Source organism: Leucoraja erinacea, chromosome 19 (assembly GCF_028641065.1).
Source record: "Leucoraja erinacea ecotype New England chromosome 19, Leri_hhj_1, whole genome shotgun sequence".
NCBI classification, from domain to species: domain Eukaryota; kingdom Metazoa; phylum Chordata; class Chondrichthyes; order Rajiformes; family Rajidae; genus Leucoraja; species Leucoraja erinaceus.
This window is the reverse complement of record NC_073395.1, coordinates 21,105,971-21,129,201: the sequence shown is the minus strand read 5'-3', so window position 1 is coordinate 21,129,201 and position 23,231 is coordinate 21,105,971. Positions and strand designations below refer to the sequence as shown.

At 43.8% G+C, this 23,231-nt stretch overlaps 1 protein-coding gene across 1 annotated transcript; it reads left to right on the top strand.

The window, feature by feature from the left end:
• The first annotated feature begins 11,454 nt into the window (after nt 1–11,454).
• LOC129706344 (glioma pathogenesis-related protein 1-like) lies at nt 11,455–21,535 on the top strand. The gene is made up of 6 exons (XM_055650590.1): nt 11,455–11,869; nt 13,707–13,952; nt 19,355–19,467; nt 19,549–19,631; nt 19,760–19,783; nt 19,879–21,535. Exons 1-6 carry the CDS (start codon nt 11,708–11,710, stop codon nt 20,007–20,009), a joined length of 759 nt encoding a protein of 252 aa, XP_055506565.1. The 5' UTR covers nt 11,455–11,707; the 3' UTR covers nt 20,010–21,535.
• The last annotated feature ends 1,696 nt before the right edge of the window (nt 21,536–23,231 follow it).

The window sequence follows — 23,231 nt, the reverse complement described above, 5'->3', positions numbered from 1 at the left end:
CAATCTGACCTTTCTGTCCTGGGCCATGTCAGAGTGAGGCCAGCGCAAATTGGAGAAACAGGACCTTATATTTTACTTGGGTAGCTTACACCCCAGCGGTATGACCATTGACTTCCCTAAATTCAAATAGCCCTTGATTTCCCTCTCTCTCCATCCCCTCCCCCTTCCCAGTTCTCCCACCAATCTCACTGTCTCCGACTACATTCTATCTCTGCCCTCTCCCCTGACATCAGTCTGAAGAAGGGTCTCGACCCGAAACATCACCCATTCCTTCTCTCCAGAGATGCTGCCTGTCCCGTTGAGTTACTCCAGCATTTTGTGTCTACCTTCCCCTTTATCCTCAACTGATTTGGTGCTGCAACATTTTTCCCTTCATTTCAGACATGAAGGATTGCAAATTTGATCAGCTCTTGAATTCCAAAACTTCACGAGACTTCTCTCACCTTTCACTTTCCTCAGCACTCACCCCCCCCCCCCCCCTTCTCCCACCAGTCGCTTTCCCTGCCATGTTGTCATCATCCCTTCTGCTCTTCCCCTCTCTGAATAATCAGTCCTCGCAGAGACCTCAGCACTGTTTCGTCTAAATCCTCATATCTGTTCTAATTTGTCGTTGAACTTTTCCTTCGCCCCTCTGCCTCTGAGCCCTTTTCCTCACCCCAAACTGTCGACCCGATCTCCTGCCTACTTAATCCTCAGTTTCCACGGGACCCTTGCCTTCGGTCTTTACCCTCCATTGATCTATTTATTGCTAACTGCCAATGTTAATTTTTGCTCTTCCCTCACTGCAATCTACACACTCCTCAAAAATTGCAGCACTCCACTGACTAAGATATCATCATCATCAAACATGTTGATAAGGGTGGTGCACCCTAACCAGTGTGTTGCAAAGTTACAACATAATGTTCCAATTTTTATACTTTAATTGGAGCATTGCAACACATAACATCGGTGAAACTAAGAGCAACTTGGGCGACCGATTTGCAATCTGTAAAAGCGACTTTAATTCTCTTTTACACTTCGACTGTGTCTATCTGTGTGGTTCCTGCACTATTGCAACAATTCCGAGGTATGGCACTTCCCCATATGACTGCAAACAGTGCAGCCTTCAGGAAGATAACAAATTTTGTAACTTCTACAGTCACTGTCTCCCCATCTCCTCAGGCCCGCAACCTTGGCGTGATCTTTGACTCAACCCTCTCCCTTGAGCCTCACATCCGCCATGTTGTCAAAACATCATTTTTTCACCTCCGCAACATTGCCAAAATCAGACCCTCTCTCACACCCCCTCGCTGCTGAAAGACTCATCCATGCCTTCATCTCCTCCCGACTGGACTACTGTAACTCTCTCTTTGGCATCAATTCCAGCAACATCAACCGACTCCAACTGGTCCAGAATGCAGCCGCCCGACTCATTACCCACACCAAATCCTGGCACCACATCACCCCAGTCCTCAAAGAACTTCACTGGCTTCCCATTTCCCACCGGATCATCTACAAAATCCTGGTCTTCACCTACAAAGCCCTCAACCACTTGGCCCCCCCTTATCTCACTGACCTCCTCTCCCCCTACCAACCCTCACGGTCCCTCAGATCCATTTCAGCCGGTCTCCTCTCCATTCTGAAATCCAACCGCTGCACTTTTGGAGACAGAGCCTTCTCCAGGGCAGCTCCCAGGCTCTGGAACTCCCTCCCACAATTGATCCGAACTTCTGAGGCCCTCACCATCTTCCAGTCCCGCCTCAAGACCCATCTCTTCACCTCTGCATACCCTTAGTCCCATGTCCCCCCTCCCCTTTGCATCTCTGTCTTACTGCTCTATTTTCTTTTGTTCTTGACTCACCATGTAAAGCGACTTTGAGTCCTTGAAAAGCACTATACAAATAAAATGTATTATTATTATTATTATTATTTCACTTTTTCAGAAGTAGACATTTCCGTCGTGTTTCATTTGTGATATTGGCTCACTTTTCCTCTCTCCATTATCATAGCCTAGCCTTATCAAGGTGCGACAGAGATTCATATGCACCTCATCTATTGGAGTTGGTGCTCCCGATTTGCACATCAGCGAGTACAAGGTTAAACTAGGCGATTGTTTCACTGAACACACACTCTGTCCACCAAGGCTGGCAGGATCTCCCGGTTGCGAACAATTTTAAGTCTTTTTCCCATTCGCATACAGGCCTTTCTGTCCAAGGCCACCTCCATTGCCAGAACGAGGCCGTAAGCAGGCTGGAGGAACAGCACCTCATATTTTAATTGGGCAGCTTACAACCTTACAGACATAGAATTCTACAATTTCAAGTAAAAGCCCAACAAACACTCCACTCTTCCCCCTGCCTTACCCCTAACCCGGTCGGTGCATACACATTTCTCCCACCATCTTCTCCCACCATCTTCTACCACCTTATTCATTTTGCTCTTTTCCCCTCCTGTGTATGCTCATCTCCCAAATTTATCTTTTATATACCCACACTCCCCTCACCCTGGTCCCATTTCACCCATATCCCTCCTGCTTTACACGCCTCTTCTTTCCTTATCTGACATCCTTTTGTCTCCATTTCACTCTCGCCTTTGTCACTTACTCCGCCAATCTTACCCCCCCCCCCCCTCCCCCCCTCCACCCATCACCTGTATTTACAAATCACTTGCCAGGTTTGTCCTGCCCCAACCTCATTTTTTCCAGTTTCCAACCAGTCGGAAGAAGGGTACTGATCCGAAACATCATATGTCATATGTCCATTCCCCCTCCCACAATTCCCACAATTGTAAGATAACACTGAGTTATGAAAAAAATGGAACAATGGAAACTTTCGATGTGCGAGGCAGGATTTGCATGAAGAAAAACAGATTGTATAAAATCAGACATAATCTGAGGGTCATTGATTCAAGCACTGCCTTTAAATTCTACATTTGCTCCCACTTTTCATTTATTCCCATGAAATATAGTGTTTCTATTTTGATAATTGAAAACTTTTTTCTTAAACTTGTTTCTCTTTCCAAGAGTGCTGCTTGATTATCTGTGTTCATCCGACATTTCTGGGTTTTTTTGTTACTGGACTAGGGGAGATACTCAGATATGGTCATTCTAACGCACCTGCTATCCCTGTCCTTCTAATTAGGTGAGGTTGCAAGTTTGAGAGATCCTACTGAGGACACTTTGGTCCTTGGGTACCAGAGAGGCATAGACTCATACAGCATGGAAACAAGCCCCTCGGCCCAACTTGCCTACATCAACCAACATCTAGACTTACAATAGTCCCATCTGCCCCTGTTTTTCCTATAACCCACAAAACCTTTGCTATCCATGTACCTGTCCAAATGTAATTTAAATGCTGTTATAGTACCTGTCTCAACTATCTCCTCTGGCACCTCGTTCCATTTACCCACCAGCTAAACTAAACATATGTCCTCTTGTTCTTGATTCCCTACTCTGGTTAAAAGACTGTTCATCTATTCTATCTAATCACAACACAATCTTATACACTGTACTGCAATAAATAAAGCCCAATCTCTCCCTATAGTTCAGGCCCTCAAGTCCTGCCAACGTTCTCTAAAATCTTCTTTGCACTCTTTCCAGCTTAACAACATCTTTCTTATAGCATATATGGATCCTGTCATTTTTGACCAATGTGGAATGTCTGCTGTGTTTCAACTCTCATTCCAACACAGTGCAGTATTTTAATACTCTAACCCACAAAAATGATTTTAGTGAGCACAATTTAAATTGTTCCCACTGGTTCAAGAGCAAACATCTATGTTAATGATCTCTAACCAAAACAGAGAGTGTTCCAAGTATTTGGGGTTTTTGAAGATAGTTGTCATGAGTTATGGATATTATAATCAAACAGTGAACATTTTCAGACAATAGGGCAACATGAAGCAAGCCATTATTACTCTGTGATGAAAGCTTTCATTGTATTTTTCTGCGCACTGCTGCAGATCATCGTGCAGTACAATACTATATTTCTTTTGGAATAATGTCTTTGTTCCTTTTGGCTTGAAATCTGAAGCACCCAATTCAGAGATCACAAGTTGGGGTCAGCTCTTTCTGGTATTTCTTGTAAATTAGTCCAAAGAACTATGTTAATCAAAAGACCTATGTTAATTAGTCCAAAGACCTAATGTCTCTAGAATGATACAAGGAATAAAACTGGATTAAACAAAATAATGGCTTGATTGGCAGATGGGTGGAGTAAAGCTGCCAGGGGAGGTAGTTGAGGCAGGTACAATAACAACACTTAAGAGACAGTTGGACAGGTACATGGATAGCAAAGATTTAGAGGGAAAAGGGATAAACATGAGAATATGGGACCAGCATAGATGGGTATCTTGGTCGGCACAGACGAGTTGGGCTGAAGGGTCTGTTTCGATGCTGTATAAACTTGACTCCATAACTAAGTGCTGGAGTAACTCAGCGGATCAGGCTGCATCTCTGGAGAACATGGATAAGACACCATTCTGTGTTGTCTGGAGATGTTGCCTGACCAGCTGAAATACTTCAGCACTTTGTGTCCTTTTGTGTAAACCAACATCTGCAGTTCCTTGTTTCGGCACCTCTCCATGTTCTCCAGAGACGCTGCCTGACCTGCTGAGATTCTCCAGCACTTTGTGTCATATTTTAACCTCAGGATGAACCTCTAAAATGTCATTGGTAAATTGGATTTTTACCAATGTGACCTAATTCAATAGGCCTCATTCTGTGAGAAGTGAAACTGAGGCATGCTGAATATGAGGGGAAAATAAATAAATAACTAAGCACAAGTTAACAGTTCAGAGTGACAGTTCTAGTAGCTCCTGAATTTTCCAATCTACACATGAGCTGTGATATTTAGTGTTTCTGGGTGGTTAATTTGAATTAATCGATCATTTTGAAATATTACTTTACTTGCCATCTTGTATTTACTTTCATGTCACTGCATCAATTTCCCTGTAACTTGGATATTCTTTTGAGCAAAAGGGAATTACTGCTTTATTATTCTAAGCTGTTGCTCATCACTGTGGAATTAGTGGAATTTCTGTCCACAGCCATATCAAGTAAAAACAGGTCTTCAGCAACTACAACACTTGAAGAAAGAAGTAAAGAATATGTATCTTTTCAATCTCCCAGAATGTTTTCCAGTTAACTAATGTTGTTTAAACTGTACTTACCAATATTCAGTAGTGAAGGAGAACAACTTAAGGCTTACAAAAAAACGTGCAGAAAATATTTACGAGGGGGTTGCCAGGGCACTGGGGACAGAGCTATTGGGAGAGGTTAGGCAAGCTACAACTAGCAGAACTCTAGTGTTAGAAATACTCAGCAGATCAGACCAGCAACCGTAGAGGGAGAACAGAGGGGAAAAAAGGAGGGAGGTGTAAATCATGCATTACAGCTCAAAAAACTCTTTTAACAGACTTGTCAAGTATGATTTTCTTTTCATAAATCTATGTTCACTCCATCTTTAGACTTTAGAGATACAGCATGGAAAAACAACCCCTTCTGCCCACCAAGTCCATGCCAACCAGTGATCACCCCATATATTGGAACTTTCAATTACAAAAGCCGATAAACCTATACTTCTGTAAAATGTGGAAGGAAACAGGAGCACCTGGAGAAAACCCACGCGATCACAGGGAAAATGTACAAGCTCCACACAGACAGCACCCGTAGTCAGTATCAAACTCGGGTCTTTGGCACTACAAGGCAGCAAATCTATCGCTGCACCACTGTGCCACCCATCGAATCTTCCAATTATTTTCCAAGTGCACTTCCTTAACAATAGATTAATGACTTCAGGCTAACTGGTTTAGAGTTTCGCATTTCAGGTTGATGACCTCTCATTAGGACTGGGAGAACACTGTGATCTAATTCAAAACAGCGCCACGGCCTATTTGCATTCTGGCTCATTTGTATACTGCTGTTAGGAGACCAAAGGCCATTTTGTTTATTTATCTCATGAGAAATGTGGTAGGCCATTTGGCCCATCAAGTCTGCACCATTCAATCATGGCTGATCTATCTATCCCTCTCATCCCATTCTCCTGCCTTCGCCCCATAATCCTTAACACCCGTACTAATCAAGAATCTGTCAATCTCTGCATGTCGAATAATTCTGTTCAAGAAGGAACTGCAGATGCTGGAAAATCAAAGGTGCACAAAAATGCTGGAGAAACTCAGCGGGTGCACCAGCATCTATGGAGCGAAGGAAATAGATGACGTTTCGGGCCGAAACCCTTCTTCATAATTCTGTTGTTTTCTGTTCCAGGAAAAGAAGTAGCTCACAGTTGTGGTCCCTTTCACCATGTAGTAGGTATGTTACAAAACCTACCTGAATCGTGGCTGAGCATCTGCCCCACCCCTTGTGTGTGATTTTGGAGCTGTTTGGAGGGGGCGGGTTTAAAACCCGATTTTTACTAGGCTGTTCCAATCGCAGATGTTCAGCCTAGTAAATCATTAACGGAGAATCGCTGCAAGACCCGGTCCCAAAAGCTATTATTAGTTTTATAGGCCTCGAATAGTAGATATAATAAATTTAAAAGCTCTCGTTCAGTTCGCAAGCTTTCGCAGCCCCAGGGTTTTATAAAGCAAACAATTAAAGGTATGTACCTTATTTTTACATTAAATGGGGCATGTATATAACCCTATAATTATAATTTTCTATAGCGAGTAGCTCATTTTGGGCTTTTTATATCCCGCAGTATTTTTCTCGGCATTTGAGGGCACTAATCCAGCGCGCTGTCAACATTCTAAACCTGCGCGTTCACAGAAACCCACTAGAAAACCGATTTAAATGGGCATTTATTTACAGCAATTGAACACTAAATTCCTTCCATTTGGCCTATAAATTAATGTAAATTAGATATAAAAATCATGTTATATTGTGAATTATTTGTGAATAATCTTTGGACACTTAGGCTATTTAAAAATGTTAATCTTTCCTTAAGAAATGTGCTTTTGACTATCCAAGATCACAGCTTTTTTGTAATGCCCATTGAAAATCAATAGGGAACAAGATGCTAATTTCCGAGTATGAAAATGGTCATAACTTTTTTAATACTTGAGATATGAAAGTGAATTAGGTGTCAAATTAAACTTATTGTTGTGCTTTATCTGATGGGATAAATTGCAGACTTGATTTTTTAAATCTCAAAATTTTGTAACATTGCTACATGTAGTTTCCATTTAGTGATTATATTTAGGACATGGGTTTTTGGTTGAAAACCTCTTTCATAGACTGATGCAGGCTAGAGACGATAGGCATGAAAAGGAGGGAGCTGTGGATATATTGGATAAAGAAACACAAATTGTGAGAAATTGTGTGCTACAGCTCAAAAAACGCTCAACAGACTTGTCAAATATGATTTCCTTTTCATAAATCCATGTTCACTCCACTGAATCATCCAATTATTTTTTATGTGTACCATGGTACCCAGAGAGTTGTGAATCTGTGGGATTCTCTGCCACAGAAGGCAGTGGAGGCCAATTCACTAGATGTTTTCAAGAGAGAGTTAGATTTAGCTCTTTGGGCTAAAGGAATCAAGGGATATGGAGAAAAAGCAGGAACGAGGTACTGATTTTAGATGATCAGCCATGATCATATTGAATGGCTCGAAGGGCTGCATGGCCTATTCCTGCACCTATTTTTCTGTTTCTATGGAATGGCACTGCAGCGCAATGGTAAAGTTGCTGCCATACAGCGCCAGAGACCCAGGTTCGATCCTGAATTCGGCTGCAGTCTGCACGCTGGGTTTGTACGTTCTCCTCGTGGATTTTCTACAGTTTCTCTGGTTTCCTCATATATTCTAAAGACTTGCAGGTTTGTAGGTTAATTGGCTTCGGTAAAAAATTGTACATTGAAAGATGGCAGATGGAGTTTAATGCTGATAAATGTGAGGTGCTACACCTTGGCAGGACAAATCAAAATAGGACGTACATGGTAAATGGTAGGGAATTGAAGAATACAGTTGAACAGAGGGATCTGTGTATAACCATGCATAGTTCCTTGAAGGTGGAATCTCATATAGATAGGGTGGTAAAGAAAGCTTTTGGTATGCTAGCCTTTATAAATCAGAGCATTGAGTATAGAAGCTGGGATGTAATGTTAAAATTGTACAAGGCATTGGTGAGACCAAATCTGGAGTATGGTGTACAATTTTGGTCGCCAAATTATAGGAAGGATGTCAACAAAATAGAGAGAGTACAGAGGAGATTTACTAGAATGTTGCCTGGGTTTCAACAACTAAGTTACAGAGATAGGTTGAATAAGTTAGGTCTTTATTCTCTGGAGCGCAGAAGGTTAAGGGGGGACCTGATAGAGGTCTTTAAAATGATGAGAGGGATAGACAGAGTTGATGTGGACAAGCTTTTCCCTTTGAGAATAGGGAAGATTCAAACAAGAGGACATGACTTCAGAATTAAGGGACAGAAGTTTAGGGGTAATATGAGGGGGAACTTCTTTACGCAGAGAGTGGTGGCGGTGTGGAATGAGCTCCCAGTGGAAGTGGTGGAGGCAGGTTCATTGGTATCATTTAAAAATAAATTGGATAGGCATATGGATGAGAAGGGAATGGAGGGTTATGGTACGAGTGCAGGCAGGTGGGACTAAGGGGAAAAAAAATTTGTTCGGCATGGACTTGTAGGGCCGAGATGGCCTGTTTCCGTGCTGTAATTGTTATATGGTTATATGGTTATATTGCCCTTAGTGTGTGGGATAGTGTTCATGTACAGAGTGATTGCAAGTTGTCGCAGACTGGGTGGACCTGCTTCCACTCCGTATCTCTAAAAATCTTATTTTTTAATTAGCACTTAATTAACAATAGATTAGTGACATCAGGCTAACTGGTTTATAGTTTCTCATTTCCTTTCCCACTTATTTCTTAAATACATTAAATAGGTATATAAAATTATGGGAGGCTTAGAAAGCCACATGTCTATTTCCTGTGGTAAACATGTCTAAAACGAGAGGGCATAGGTTTAAGGCGAGAGGTAGGAGGTTTCAAAGGGTAGGTTTTTCACACAGATTAATAGGTATGTGGACAGGGTTGCCAGAGGTGTTGGAGGCAGCCTTGTCACAATTATGAGACACCTGAACATTCCATGAATGAGCAAAGTGTGGAGGGATGTGGAATTAATGCAGGTAAGTATAGTTAGCATAATTAGGCATAGATTGCCCAGACTATTTTATATTATTCCAGTTCAGCACACTTTAAATTATATATGTTTTAAATATTACACGGCAGTGTAATAAACATTTTAGTGAATCAGTTGAGTTGAAACAGATCATGGGGAAAAGGCTCCGTTGAGTTTAAAGTGTGGTAAATGGGACCATGGTGAGTGTAAAGGAAGCATGGGAATGAAGCAATGGGTGACCTTAAAGGGAATATGGGAAATGAGGCCCCAGGAAACGTGGGGAACATATTTAAGTGAGCCAGATGCCGGAAAAATAATTGGATGGGGCAATTATGTGTGTTTTACTATAAGAGGGTAACATTTGCTGCCTTTCATGCAGTTGAAAAGGATTCTTCAGTATATGGAATGTTGACATAAGACAGCCACTATCTCCAAAAGGCAGCTGTTCTTTCGCAAGTTTAGAATGTAGGTCACTTTGTCTTGAGGACGTATCAACTTTCCAGTATCAATTTTTCAGGGCATAAGGATTAAAAACCAGGCGCCTAGTTTTTTTCCCACCAAATAAACTTTATTCAGAATAATAACAAAAATATATGAAGCACGAACAATGCAAAAATGCTTCCAACATTCTCAGCATCTATACGTACATTCATTGGCGTTGTATTTGGTTGGGCTCACAAAATTATCATTATAGGGGGGTTGCACGTAAAATCATCGGATCACAGGGCGTGACGCACGGAGCAGCTCAATCCATGTGGAGTACATGGCTGCCTCGGCACACACTGTTAACACACGGAATGCGTATTTTCTTACCTGTTAACAACCATCGAAATGGTCAATTTTTGAGCTGTAAATAATTGTGGGTGCTGTCATTAGAAAGCGGGAAGGTATCAGGTTTAAACTGGTGTTATCTCATGGTGTAGCTTCTTTTACAATCCGTGACTAATAGCCGCATTCATTGTCGTGTCCAGACAGCACCATCTCGATAAGCCTTCTCTATATAAAGCGAACTCAAATTCAGAGCAATTTGATTACAATATTGTGGGATTATTTTTTTTTGGGTGACTAAGCGCTCTGAACCAAATGCTCTAATATCTTTGCTCTGAACCCGAGCACCAAGGTGTAAGCGGCCGAAGGAGCGCATCCCTCGGTACAGACCCCACTCTCCCCCCCACGGCCGCCCTCCGCCCCATCTCCCCCTGTGGGCTGCACTGTCACTGGCTGTGGGTCGGCAGCGCCCACACACGGGGCCGGGTGGAGTGGGGCCGCGGCTCCGGGCAACGTCAGCTGCATCAGAGTTGGGGACAGTCTGCTCCCTCCGCCCACCCAGTCACTGACCGCGCTGCACCGACACCTCAACCTCCTCCTCTCTCCCCCTGACCTCTTCCCCCCCCCCCCCCCCCCCCCCCCCCCGGGCCGGGGGATAGACTGCCCGTGGTCCGCGAGTGTGCAACCAGTCCGGATGCTGGGACAGAAGAAGGGCCCGCTGTGCTGGCACCCATAGTAAATGCTTACCTGCAGTTCATCGTGTGTACTCCAGTTGGCATTGCGTGGCAATAGCACGGGTCACCGGGCGTGACCTCGACTGCCGTGCAACCTCCCTATATCCAGCACCTTTGCCACTCATGTGGCTCCCTGGGGTGATATCCCTTCCCTTGTTTGAGGGGCGTCTCCACCATACTCTGCCCCCCAATATCTAGTAGTGGAAGGACACTAGATTGGAGTATCCCTTACCACATACTCCTGCAGTCTGGAGCGGGCCAGTAGGCAACATTCCCCAACGGACATCTCGCTCTGCTGGGAGGTCAAAATGTTTTGGGCAGACCAAAGAGCATCTTTGACTGAGTTGATGACCTTCCAGCAGCACTTGATGCCTATCTCCAAATGTGTCCCTGGGAACAACCCGTAAATCAGAGAGTCCTCTGTTACCAAACTGTTCGTAATAAACCGTGACAAGGACCCTTGCATCATTCTCCAGATTGAAAGTAACTAATAGGATATAAATCAAGAGGGAAACAATTTTTCACCCAGGGAGTTTGATTTGGTCTTAATACTCACTGCCTGAAAGGATGATGGAGAGAGAAACTCTCACACCTTTAAAAAGTAGTTAGGAGGTGAAGAATGTCACGCTCTGGGACCTTATTAGGCAGTATACTTTCTGCATATTTTTATTCCTTTGAAAGGTTTTTAATCAACTTCCTTCTGGATCAATCATTTTTAAAGTGACCTATGGGCGACCGCAGGTTAGTTTTCTTTTTGAGATCTGTGGGGGGTTTTTTACGGCTTCTGCGTGGGTAGGTATTTCACTTCTTAAAATACCTTGTATCCGGGATCATTGTATAGGTTGGTGCAACCCTTCCCCACGACAAGCGAGATCCAGCAACAGAGAGGCGGCGCCAAGGGAATGTGCCCAGCCCATGATTAGTAAACGGGAAAAGTATTCTTAAACACTGACCATCATTGCTCTCCACCTTAACATCGATCGGGGGGGAAGCCCCCACTTTCAGCGGCAGACGCTATCGTTACTTTGTTGGTGTGAAATTGGTGACTTCCTGTTGCAAATTTTCTGGTGTAAGGACTTCTCTATACGGACGTGAGAATGTCGGGCAAGGTTCCGCTGCATGCACTATTTTACCTCGCTGCTTTTGGAGTGGGAACCACAGTTGACATACACGACGAGGATTTCATCAAGAACTGCGTCGATACCCACAATCTATACCGCTCTCAAGTTGACCCTCCCGCCAGCGACATGCTGTACATGGTATGAAGAAATAACGCACTTCGCGACACTGCAACACAATGTCAAGAGTTGCAATGCTTGTTAATTGTACGGCTACAAGGTGATGTTTAGAGAGAACTGGGGCTGTGTGGTTTTTAAGGTGATGTGAGTACAAAGATTGGGTGTGTAGGCATTGACTTTCTTTGTAAAACGATTCGCGCGGTTGTAATGCCGTTCAATTTGTACTGTTAAAGCACCGCCGGAGAACGTGCACTCAGCTGCTTCTTTGCAGCGCTTCGTGAAACCAAAATTGGAACCAAAAAACTGCAGATACTGCAAATCTGAAATAACAACAGAAAATACTGAAAACGCTGAGCAGCGTAATATAGAAAGAAAAAAAAGGCTGAACGTTTCAGGTCGAAGTCCCTTTCTGAGAATAAGGAAAGAACAAGTTAACGGTCAGGGGGTGTGGGGGTGATGGAAAGGAGGAAGGGACGTTTACCGGAAATTACTTGCAGTTATTTAGGTCTGTTCACAGGGACAATTGAGTTACTATAAGAAAAGCAAAATACAGGTGATGCTAGAAATTTGAAACAAAGACCTAAAATGCTGGAGGTGGTGATTATAAATTCATAATTTAAAAGTTATGGGAGCAGAAATAGGCCATGCAGCCCATCAAGTCTAGTCCGCCATTCAATCATGACTGATCTCCCAACCCCATTCTCCTGCCTTCTCCCCGTAACCCTTGGCACCCTTACTGTTCAAGAATATGTCAAACCCCGCCTTAAAAATATCCTAAATAATAAATTTTGCTTCAGAAGTGTTTTATTTTATGTATGTAAAAACCCATTTGAGAACTATGGGCGATTTTAATATTTTACAGCCAGATTTATCACTTCTGAAACTTTTTAGATACCAAAGGAATCAAGAAAAAACACAAATAATGCCTTACTGTTGATGAAATACAGTGAGCAAACGCGATAATTCCCAATATTTTCAAGCTTGATATCCGCACGGCCAATGTTCGCCAAGCACTTTAGCTGTTGTTGCCCCTTCCGTTGCTGCTTCTCTCTACTGTCATTTCTCCTCACTTTTGGAATTCTGAAGTAGGATAAATATCTCTCACGCTTACCCCAATTTCCATAATTATTATTGCGCAAAAATTGACATTTTTGGCGGTTTTTAACGGGCCCGCTACGCTGGAAACAATGGTAAGTGCTTACCTGCAGTTCATCGCGTGTACTCCAGTTGGCGTAGCATGGCAATAGTATGGGTCACGGGTCGTGACCCGACTGCCGTGCAACCTCCCTATATCAAAATAGACACAAAGTGCTGGAGTAACTCAGCAGATCAGGCAGAATCTCTGCAGAACATCGATATGTGATCTTTCAGTTTGTGACCCTTCACCATCTGCAAACCAACATCTGGATTTACATGCAGATAGAATAAAAAGGGATTCATGTAGAATGAGTGGTCGATGTCTGACACCAACTGATTTAGTTTGCTGAAGAGCTTGTTTTCATGCTTCAAAGAGATCACTTCTAAACTAGCTGTTTAAAATTTATGTTAAGAACTAGTCTAATAATTCTTTATGGCTTACCCAAAATAGTAATTTTGTATGTTCTTATTAAAAGAAAAACAACCAAGTTTCTCCACTGAGTGCTTGGTCATTTAAAACCTTTCATTATTTATCCTCCTCAAGTGGAATGAGTAAAGGAAATGTGAACGTAAACATTATTCATTCTCAATGCAAGTGCAAACATTCTTCCCGTTAATCGGTGTACTGAGAACACAACAAAACATTTTGAATGCAGAATGTTTTTTAATTCTTAGCTGCATTTCTCTAATTCAAGTGTTGATGTGTTATTTTTTATTCCAGTCGTGGGATGGGATTCTTGCTGAGGTAGCCCTTGCATGGAGTAAGAAATGCATTTTTGACCACAACAGCGACCTAAAAACAAAAGGCAAACTTCATCCAGTATTCAACACTCTTGGGGAGAACATCTATGTTACAGCAGGTTCAAAAGTAAATGTTCCTGCTGCAATCCAACTTTGGTATGATGAGGTTAAACATTACAATTATGATTCTCGAAGATGCACAAAGGTGTGTGGCCACTACACCCAGGTAATCTATTTTGCACAAATAATTTAATCAGTCAAAATGATAATCAAAAATAGTGCTATTATTCTCAACAGCTAGTTTTTCAGCAATAAGTGATTTATTCATATGATAGATAGTTCTGATTATTATATTATGTATTTAAATGAACTACATATGTTACCTGTCCATTTCCTCCCCAACAGTATGGATGGAAATATTTGTGGATTGGCTTGCTTTTCCAGCCCCTAGTGAAAAATAGGGAATTGATACTGGTGATATCACGATGTATAGAATCGAACTGCAGATGCTGGTTTTAACAGAAGATGGACACACATAGCTGGAGTAACTCAGTGGGTCAGGCAGCATCTCTGGAGAAAATAAATAGGTGTTGTTTTGAGTTGAGACCCTTCTTCAGATCCAAAACTTCACATATTCTTTTCTTCAAAGATGCTGCCTGACCCGCTGAGTTAGTCCAGCTTTTTGTGTCTATCTGCTGATATGTCCATGATTATTATCACTTGTATGAGATGATTGTTGTCGGGTCAGAGAGAAACTAAATGTTGAGTGGTAACCAGGCACAACAAGCTAGATTGCTCATTGACTGTCGGAAATTAGCAACTTTTGTATTTCTTGAACTGGCTGCTTTGTAATTAAAAACCTCTTTCTAGGCTAATGCTTAATTTCTGAATCCTCATAATTCAATTCTAAAACTTTTTTTTAGATAAGTGCCAAGAATATCAGACCTATTCCACGATTGAGCTACAATTTATTAGATCATGGCTCACCAGTACCTCAGTTCCATTTAATGTAAAAGCTTGGTTATCCAACATTTTACAATCTGATTTCGGACCAAGGAGGGGTTGAAACATGGATGGATCAGACTGAATGACACGCCATCTTGAAATGCCAAATGAATAACACCAGCTTCTATTTTCTTGGGTTCTTGTGTGCGTGCTATGTTCAGTAGATGCATTTCATAAAGGGGGGAGGGGAGAGATCAAACATTTGATTAACTGCCACCGACCAGTCATTAAGGGGACTGCACTAATATTCCAGACATCTGTGGTTCAAATCACAGTTTCTATAATTTAACTTTAATAATGTTCTGAAACTAAAGAAGAAACTGTAGGATCTTTGCTTTGCACCTCTGATTTCTGGATTCTCTCATTTAGAAATAGTCTACGCCTTTATCTATATTACTAAATCTCTGATCTTGACAGCTTTTGGTCTAATGTGCTGCGATTTCCGACAGAACGCCGCCACCTACGGCCGTCATTTTTGGCCACCTCGCCCAGAGCCCCCCTCCGCCTAACGGGTGCGGAGGACTTTTCCCATCGATGACAAATCAGAGAGATATTAATGTTTTTAAAAAAATCACCATTCTCTCTGCTGCCCCTGCTGGAAGGAGGGGGAGGGACTATAAAACCAGGAAGTGGTGTGCCTCACCCACTCTCTGCAAGATGGATGAAGCCAAGGGTCACGTCTCCCTGAGCTCTGAATAACACTGAACAAATGTCTACACAACTGTGAGTACCCTTAATGTGGTTTGAAAATGAAAATATGGTTTGTTTGAGGTAAAAAGGCACTGCCTGCAAATGGTTGTTTGGATGCTTTGGCTTGAAGTTGAAAGGCACTACTTACTGCAAATGGTGGCATGAAGTTGAAAGGCACTACTTACTGCAAATGGTGGCTTGAGTGCTTTGGCTTGAAGTTTAAAAACATCACCATTCTCTCTGCTGCACCTGCTGGAGGGAGGGGGAGGGACTATAAAACCAGGAAGTGGTGTACCTCACTTACTCTCTGCAAGATGGATGAAGCCAAGGGTCACGTCTCCCTGAGCTCTGAATAACACTGAACAAATGCCTACACAACTGTGAGTATCCTTAATGTGGTTTGAAAATGAAAATATGTTTTTTTTTTAAGTAAAAAGGCACTGCCTGCAAATGGTTGCTTTGGGTGCTTTGGCTTGACGTTGAGAGGCACTACTTACTGCAAATGGTGGATTGGCAGCTTTGGTTTAAAGTTGAAAGGCACTACTTACTGCAAATGGTGGCTTGTGAGCTTTGGCTTGAAGTTGAAAGGCACTACTTACTGCAAATGGTGACTTGGGTGCTTTGGCTTGAAGTTGAAAGGCACTACTTGCTGCAAATGGTGGCTTGGGTGCTTTGGCTTGAGGTTGAAAGGTACTACTTACTGCAAATGGTGGCTTGGGTGCTTTGCTTGAAGTTGAAAGGCACTACTTACTGCAAATGGTGGCGGGTGATTTGGCTTGAAGTTGAAAGGCACTTCTTACTGCAAATGGTGGCTTGGGTGCTTTGGCTTGAAGTTGAAAGGTACTACTTACTGCAAATGGTGGCATGAGGTTGAAAGGCACTACTTACTGCAAATGGTGGCTTGGGAGCTTTGGTTTAAAGTTGAAAGGCACTACTGCAAATGCACTTACTTCCTGTTTGCACTGTATATTTATTTTAGATAAAACGCTATACTTACGGCTGTGATTTTTGGCCATCTTACTCAGTCCCCCCTCCGCTGAGCAGGTGCAGAGAATTCTTCCCATCAATTAAAAATAAAAGTGTTATTAGTGTTTAAAAAATGTTGAGAATATCTCCTGTCAATCACGCCCTGAAAGCCACACCTTTTCCGGTGGGAGGGGGAGGGGTTTAAAAACCCGGAAGTGTGGGTGTGGCTCAGTCTCTGCATGATGGGGGAGGGAGAGGTCATGACTCTGTCTGAGCTGTGAATCAACTGAACACACTGAATGTCTATTGAACTGTGAGTTTGGTGTTTTGTGTGGTTTTATGGTGGTGTCACCCTGCATGAAATGGTATGAAGCTGCATTTGAGTTTGGTGGTCTTGGACCCTGCTTGAAGTGGAATAAAACGGCACTGAATTTGGTGGCCTTACACCCTGCTGAAAGTGGTATGAAACAGCACTTGTATTCAGTGGCCTTGCACCCTGCTTGCAGTGGTTGGAAACTGCACTTGAATTCGGTGGCTTTGCACCCTGCTCATAGTGGTAAGAAACTGCACTTGAATTTGGTGGCCTTGAACCCTGCTTGAAATGGTAGAAACATGGATTTGAATTTGGTGGACTTGCACCTTGCTTGAAATGGTAGGAACATGGATTTGAATTTGGTGGACTTGCACCCTGCTTGAAATGGAATTTCAAGGAATAGTCACGAGTCAACTGCCAGCCCACCAGCCGTGAGTGAGCTGCCAGCAGATCAGGCTTGAGGGACTGAGCTGCCACCCCAAGAACCCATACCAGCACTCCAGAAAGCCCCAACACTGGCCACCAATATTGGAATTGGTGGAGAGGTGGAATATTGCGTTGGGTGACCAGCCCTCCCGTGTGCCATGGGACCCAACGGGTCCCACTTAGTCTAGTTTCTACTATTAAAAAGCAAGACTCCCCCACTTTGTTACACTATATTCTATCTCCCCAATCTCCCAACCTGTCCAGGTCCTTTTGCAGAGTCCCTGCTTTTTCTACACTACCTGCCCCTCCACCTATTTTCGTATCATCTTCAAACTTGGTCACATACATGCATTCAAATATAACACCTTTAAATCAGTATTCAATCCCCCTCCTCGCATACTGATCCTGATATTACCCAACCTTACCTTCACTCCTATTACTTCTGGAAACTCCTGTGACTTTTCCTGCACTCTCTTTCCCTTTAACTCCCGCATACACGTCTCATTGTTTATGCTAAAACATTAAGTTTTAATACATTGACCAACAATGGCATTGTTGTTATACAACTATTCTGTAGTATTACATTATTTGACAAGCAATTAATCATTCTTCAGGGAACGGGGGTTCCCCTCCCCTACTATAGATGAGGCTCACACCAGGGTCTCTTCCATACCCCGTAACACTGCTCTCTCTCCCCATCCCCCCCCAATCGCAACAAGGGCCGAGTCCCCCTAGTCCTCGCCTTTCACCCCAGTAGCCGTCACATACAACAAATAGTCCTCCCTCAGTTTCGCCACCTCCAACGTGACCCCACCACTCGCCACATCCCCCCCCCCCCCCCCCGTCTGCTTTCCGCAAAGACCGCTCCCTCCTTAACTCCCTTGTCAATTCTTCCCTTCCCTCCCGCACCACCCCCTCCCCAGTCACTTTCCCTTGCAACCGCAAGAGATGCCACACTTGTCGGTTTACCTCCCCCCTCGACTCCATTCAAGGACCCAAGCAGTCATTCCAGGTGCGACAGAAGTTCACCTGCATCTCCTCCAACCTCATCTATTGCATCCACTGCTCTAGATGACAGCTGATCTACATCGGTGAGACCAAGCGTAGGCTTGGCGATCATTTCGCCGAACACCTCCGCTCGGTCTGCATTAACCAACCTGACCTCCCAGTGGCTCAGCACTTCAACTCCCCCTCCCATTCCGTATATCCGACCTCTCTGTCCTGGGCCTCCTCCATGGCCCGAATGAGCACCACCGGAAATGAGAGGAACAGCACCTCATATTCCTCTTGGTTAGTCTGCATCCTAGTGGCATAAATCTTGAATTCTCCTGAATTGCCTGACCTGCACTCCAGCACTTTGGGTCCTTCCTAATGCAGTGAGGGACTTTTTTTTTTACACACTGGCAAAGCCTAATGGGAAGATCTGGTGATATTTTGAAAGGATTAAAATATTAGAATAGTTTATTTAAATGAAGTTGATATATTTATGTATGTCACTCTGGTGACATTTATTTTCTCTCCAGGGGATTGATAATCGGAGAGTTGCCATGGGAGGAGAATTCATGTAGACTGAACTTATAGTCTCTTGACATCAGGAGAATGAAAGTCGATCTCAATGTAACACTCTAAATTCTTGATGGAGTGGATATAGGGGTGGTATTTCTCCTAGCTGGATCATTGAGAAACTGTCAGTCACACAATAAGTGACAAACATTCTAATAAGAAGGTTCTTCACTCAGATACTGCTGTTTTTTCAGATTTCACTACCTACGAAGTTCTTGGAGCTCAGTCCCTGAATATATTTGAGGCAAAGATAGATTTTTTGATATATAATACTGAGATAAAAGATCAGCTGTAATATTATAGAAGGAAAGAGCAGGAATGAGGGGCCAAATTGCCTGCTCCCACTTTTGTTTCTTATGATCTCATGGAACATCTGACCCTGGTTTCTCTTCTTATCATTGTTGAAAAGTGAAGAATCTACAATAAGTACAAAACTCTGCCAGTGGGTGCTTATATTTAAAGAAATACTCTGTTGATCTTAATTGTGTGCCATTGAAGAGTGGGATAAACCTTTTAGAGCAAGAGCTCCTGTTAAGTTTTCACATGGAGAGTACTTTGCACCATTTTTAACTGGCTAGGGTCAAAGTGTCCCCATGAACTTTGAAGATTTGCTTGAGAGTAGATTATCATAATGATTGATTTTTCCCCCATATTTTGATTTCAAGATCGTCTGGGCATCAAGTTACAAGGTTGGCTGTGCAGTTCACTACTGTCCAAACGGAATTACTAGCTACAGCTCTGCGCCTTCATCCATTTTTGTTTGTGATTATGGGCCACCGTAAGTCTCTCTTCCATTAAGTTCTATTTAGATGGTGCTATTAATAATACATTAATATTTATGTCTCTTCATTTCCCACAGTGGAAATTATCCATGGCATCCTTATTCAAGAGGAAATGCATGTACTAAGTGCCCACAAGAATGGTGTGAAAATAAATTGTGCAGTAAGTTTGAGTCACATAAGCTCTTTGTATATTTCACTAATCATTCAGACTTTAATACTGACAGAGATTAATTAAATAATTCTCACTTGCAACAAAGATTATTCATCCTTATGTTTTATCTTTATTAGGAAATGCAACACGTGATGTGACAAGTGAGTACATTTTAATATTAAATCTTTAAATGATTTGTTTGAGTGTTAAGAGAGTACAATCTGTTTTTCACATGTCATTTTTTCTTTTTTTGCAGGACATTCAAATTCCCCGTGTGACAATTATTGTATTACAGTTTTAGTAATCAGACCATTTCTCATTATTATTATTGTCAGTGGCGTATATCTTGCACAACAGAAGTACACCAACATGTTTGCCTATGTATAATACACATTAACCTTCTTCCAGCTCTGTATTTGTTGCCTCCCTGAATGTTGGATTTTGCAGTTAAGAGAAAAAAGTGAAACTTTCATTAATCCACATGAAAACTAGATCAATTCCAATCGCAAATATATAAATTTTTCAAGTAAACCCATTTTAAAAATGAACATTCTCAGATCAGGCTGGATGCCATGTGTAATCTGCTAAATCGTAACATTGCTGGTGAATCCTAAGTGATTAGGTCAAACTTCCATCCGCTCTATGGCTCCATAAATGATACCAAACCAAAATGCTGTAGAAGGCTCTCAACCCAAAACATGACCTATCCATGTTCTGGAGAGAGATGCTACCTGTCCCACTGAGCTACTCTAGCTTTTAAGTGTCTATCTTTGGTTTAAAGTAGCATCTGCAGTTCCTTCCTACCCATTTTTAGCTTTTTGTTGGGTGAAAATGAGGAGCTGGTGCGACTTCAGTGGGGGAGGGATAGAGATGGAATGCTGAGGTTACTTGAAGTTAGAGATATTCAATATTCATACTACTGGACTGTAGGCTGCCCAAGTGAAATATGAGATGCTGTTCTTCCAATTTGTGTTTAGCCTCACTCTGACAATGGGGAAGACCTAGGACAGAAAGGTCAGTGTGAGAATGGGAAGGAAAATTAAAGTGTTTAGCAACCGTGAGATCAGGTAGGTTCAGTCGGACTGAGCGAAGGTATTCAGTGAACCAATCGCCCAGTCTACATTTGGTCTCACCGATGTATACGTCCACATCTTGAACAACGGATACAGTAGATATGGTTGGAAGAGGTGCAAGTGAACCTCTGCCTAACCTGAAAGGACTGTTGGGGTGTCTGGACAGAGTCAAGGGAGGATGTATGGGGACAGGTGTTGCATCTTCTGCAGTTGCAGTGGAAGGTTACCTTGGTTTGGGTGGGAAGGGATGAACTAACCAGGGAGTTGTGGACATTATAAATTATTATGGGTAACATATAAGGAGTAAAGCATCAGGGGGGGGTGTTGGATATTTTAGATTAGGACAATTAATGACTATGAAAGAAAACATTCTGTGGAATATTTCAATTTCTGGGGAATGGTTGAAATTTAAATTTTGTTTTTAAGATAAGATTAGATTTTTAGAACCATTTTTGTGGAGACATTGATTTTTTTTGTGCTTTGATGTTTTCTGATGAATACTTCTGCTCATTAATTGCAAGAATATCGCCCCAATATAAAAAATGGAGCTTGGTAACAAAGATTAAATCTAATACAGTGAAATGCAATGCAAAACTCTTTAATGCGCTTCAAAAAGCAATTTGGTTCATATATCAAGCGTGTTATTTGTGTATTTGGTTCAAGTTTTGTCACTGCCACATTAGGACTGATTTTTGTCCTGTGCCCCATACACACTGGAATAATGGACAGGACTGGATTCATGTCATCTGACATTACTGGATGGGCTCTGCCTAACCCCATTCTGACAAATGAATTAGTTGAAATTGCTTTTCTGAAATAAATTATGGTTTCAAACAAAGATATTTTTAGCACAAATTTGAAAATGCATTGAGGGGGGGGAGAGGAGAGAGAGGGGAGGGAGAGGAGAGAGAGAGGAGTGGGGAGAGAGAATGGAGGGGAGAGAGAGAGGGTAGGGAGAGGAGAGAGAGAGGGGGGAGGAGGAGAGAGAGGAGGGGAGGGGGGAGAGGAGAGGGGGAGAGGAGAGAGAGAGAGAGGGAGAGGAGAGAGGGGGGGGGAGAGAGAGAGAGAGGGAGGGGGGGGGAGAGAGAGAGGGGGAGAGAGAGAGAGAGGGGGGGGAGAGAGAGAGAGGGGGGGGGGGAGGGGGGGGAGAGAGAGGAGAGAGGGGGAGGAGAGAGGGGGGGGGAGAGAGGGGGGGAGAGAGAGAGGGGGGAGAGAGAGAGAGAGGGGGGGGGGGGGGAGAGAGAGAGAGAGGGGGGGAGGGAGGGGAGGGGGGGGGGGAGAGAGAGAGGGGGGGAGGAGAGAGAGGGGGGGGGGGAGAGGGGGAGAAGAGAGAGAGAGAGAGAGGGGGGGGGAGAGAGAGAGAGGGGGGGAGAAAGAGAGGGGGAGGAGAGAGAGAGGGGGGGGAGGGGAGGGAGGAGAGGAGAGAGAGGGGGGGAGAGGAGAGAGGGGGGGAGAGGAGAGGGGGGGAGAGAGGAGAGGGAGAGAGAGGGGGGAGAGGAGAGAGAGAGGGGGGAGAGAGGAGAGATGAGAGAGAGGGGGGGGGAGGGAGAGGAGGGGGAGAGGGGGGAGGGAGAGAGGAGAGAGGGGGGAGAGAGGGGGGAGGGGGGGGGGAGAGAGGGAGGAGAGGGGGGGAGAGAGGGGGGGGGAGAGGGGGGAGGGGGGGAAGAGGAGAGAGGGGGGGAAGAGGAGAGAGAGGGAAGGGGGAAGAGGAGAGAGAGGGGGAGGGGTAAGAGAGAGGGGAGAGGGGTAAGAGAGAGGGGGGGGAGAGAGGAGAGAGAGGAGAGGGGTGGAGAGCCCTTCTCTCTGCCCCCCCCCCCCCCCTCTCTCTTGGGTGGTGAATTTTGGGACCTATGGGCGAGTGGTGGAGTATTGCGTTCGGGATCCTGCCCGCCCCAGTGACGCCGCATCACCCCACTCCTCAATCTCTACCCCCTCTCCCACCCCCCCCCCCCCCCCCTCCTGTAGCCATGCCTGCGCAGTTGGGGGTTATGAGTGAGCAGATAGGGTGGGGGATGGGGTAAAAGGAGCAAATGAATAATATGAATATAATATCAAGGGAGGGATTAGTGTGTGTGAGGGATGGTTAGTGTATGTTACGCCGAAGACCCCCGCCCATAAAAAACGCGCGTTGTGAGAACGGGACCCAATGGGTCCCCTTTGATCTAGTTAAGGAATGAAATAAATCACCAGGGTGCATCACAGCTTGGTTAGGGAACAGGTCAGTCCCAGACCACAAGAAATTGCAGAGAACTGTGGAAGCAGCCCAGACCATCACACAAACCAACCTCCCTTCCATTGACTCCATTTATACCTCACGCTGCTTCCCCAAGGGCTCTCTCTCTCTCTCCCCCCTCCCAGTCAAGGGCGAGTCGCACCCCTGTCACTCCCTCTTCTCCCCTCTCCCATCTCCCATCCAGCAAGTGGTATAGAAATGTTTAAACGCCCACCTCCAGATTCAGGGTGTTTCTTCCCAGCTGTTATCAGGCAACTGAACCATCATACCAACAACTAGAGAGCAGTCCTGAACCTGAATCTA

What these genes read in the sequence shown, in the direction of transcription:
- LOC129706344 (XM_055650590.1), top strand. Translation starts at nt 11,708, where the DNA reads ATGTCGGGCAAGGTTCCGCTGCATGCACTATTTTACCTCGCTGCTTTT. An exon ending in GTTTGTGATTATGGGCCACC is followed by an intron (nt 19,468 to 19,548) that starts GTAAGTCTCTCT and finishes CATTTCCCACAG; the next exon opens with TGGAAATTATCCATGGCATC. An exon ending in TGCAACACGTGATGTGACAA is followed by an intron (nt 19,784 to 19,878) that starts GTGAGTACATTT and finishes CTTTTTTTGCAG; the next exon opens with GACATTCAAATTCCCCGTGT.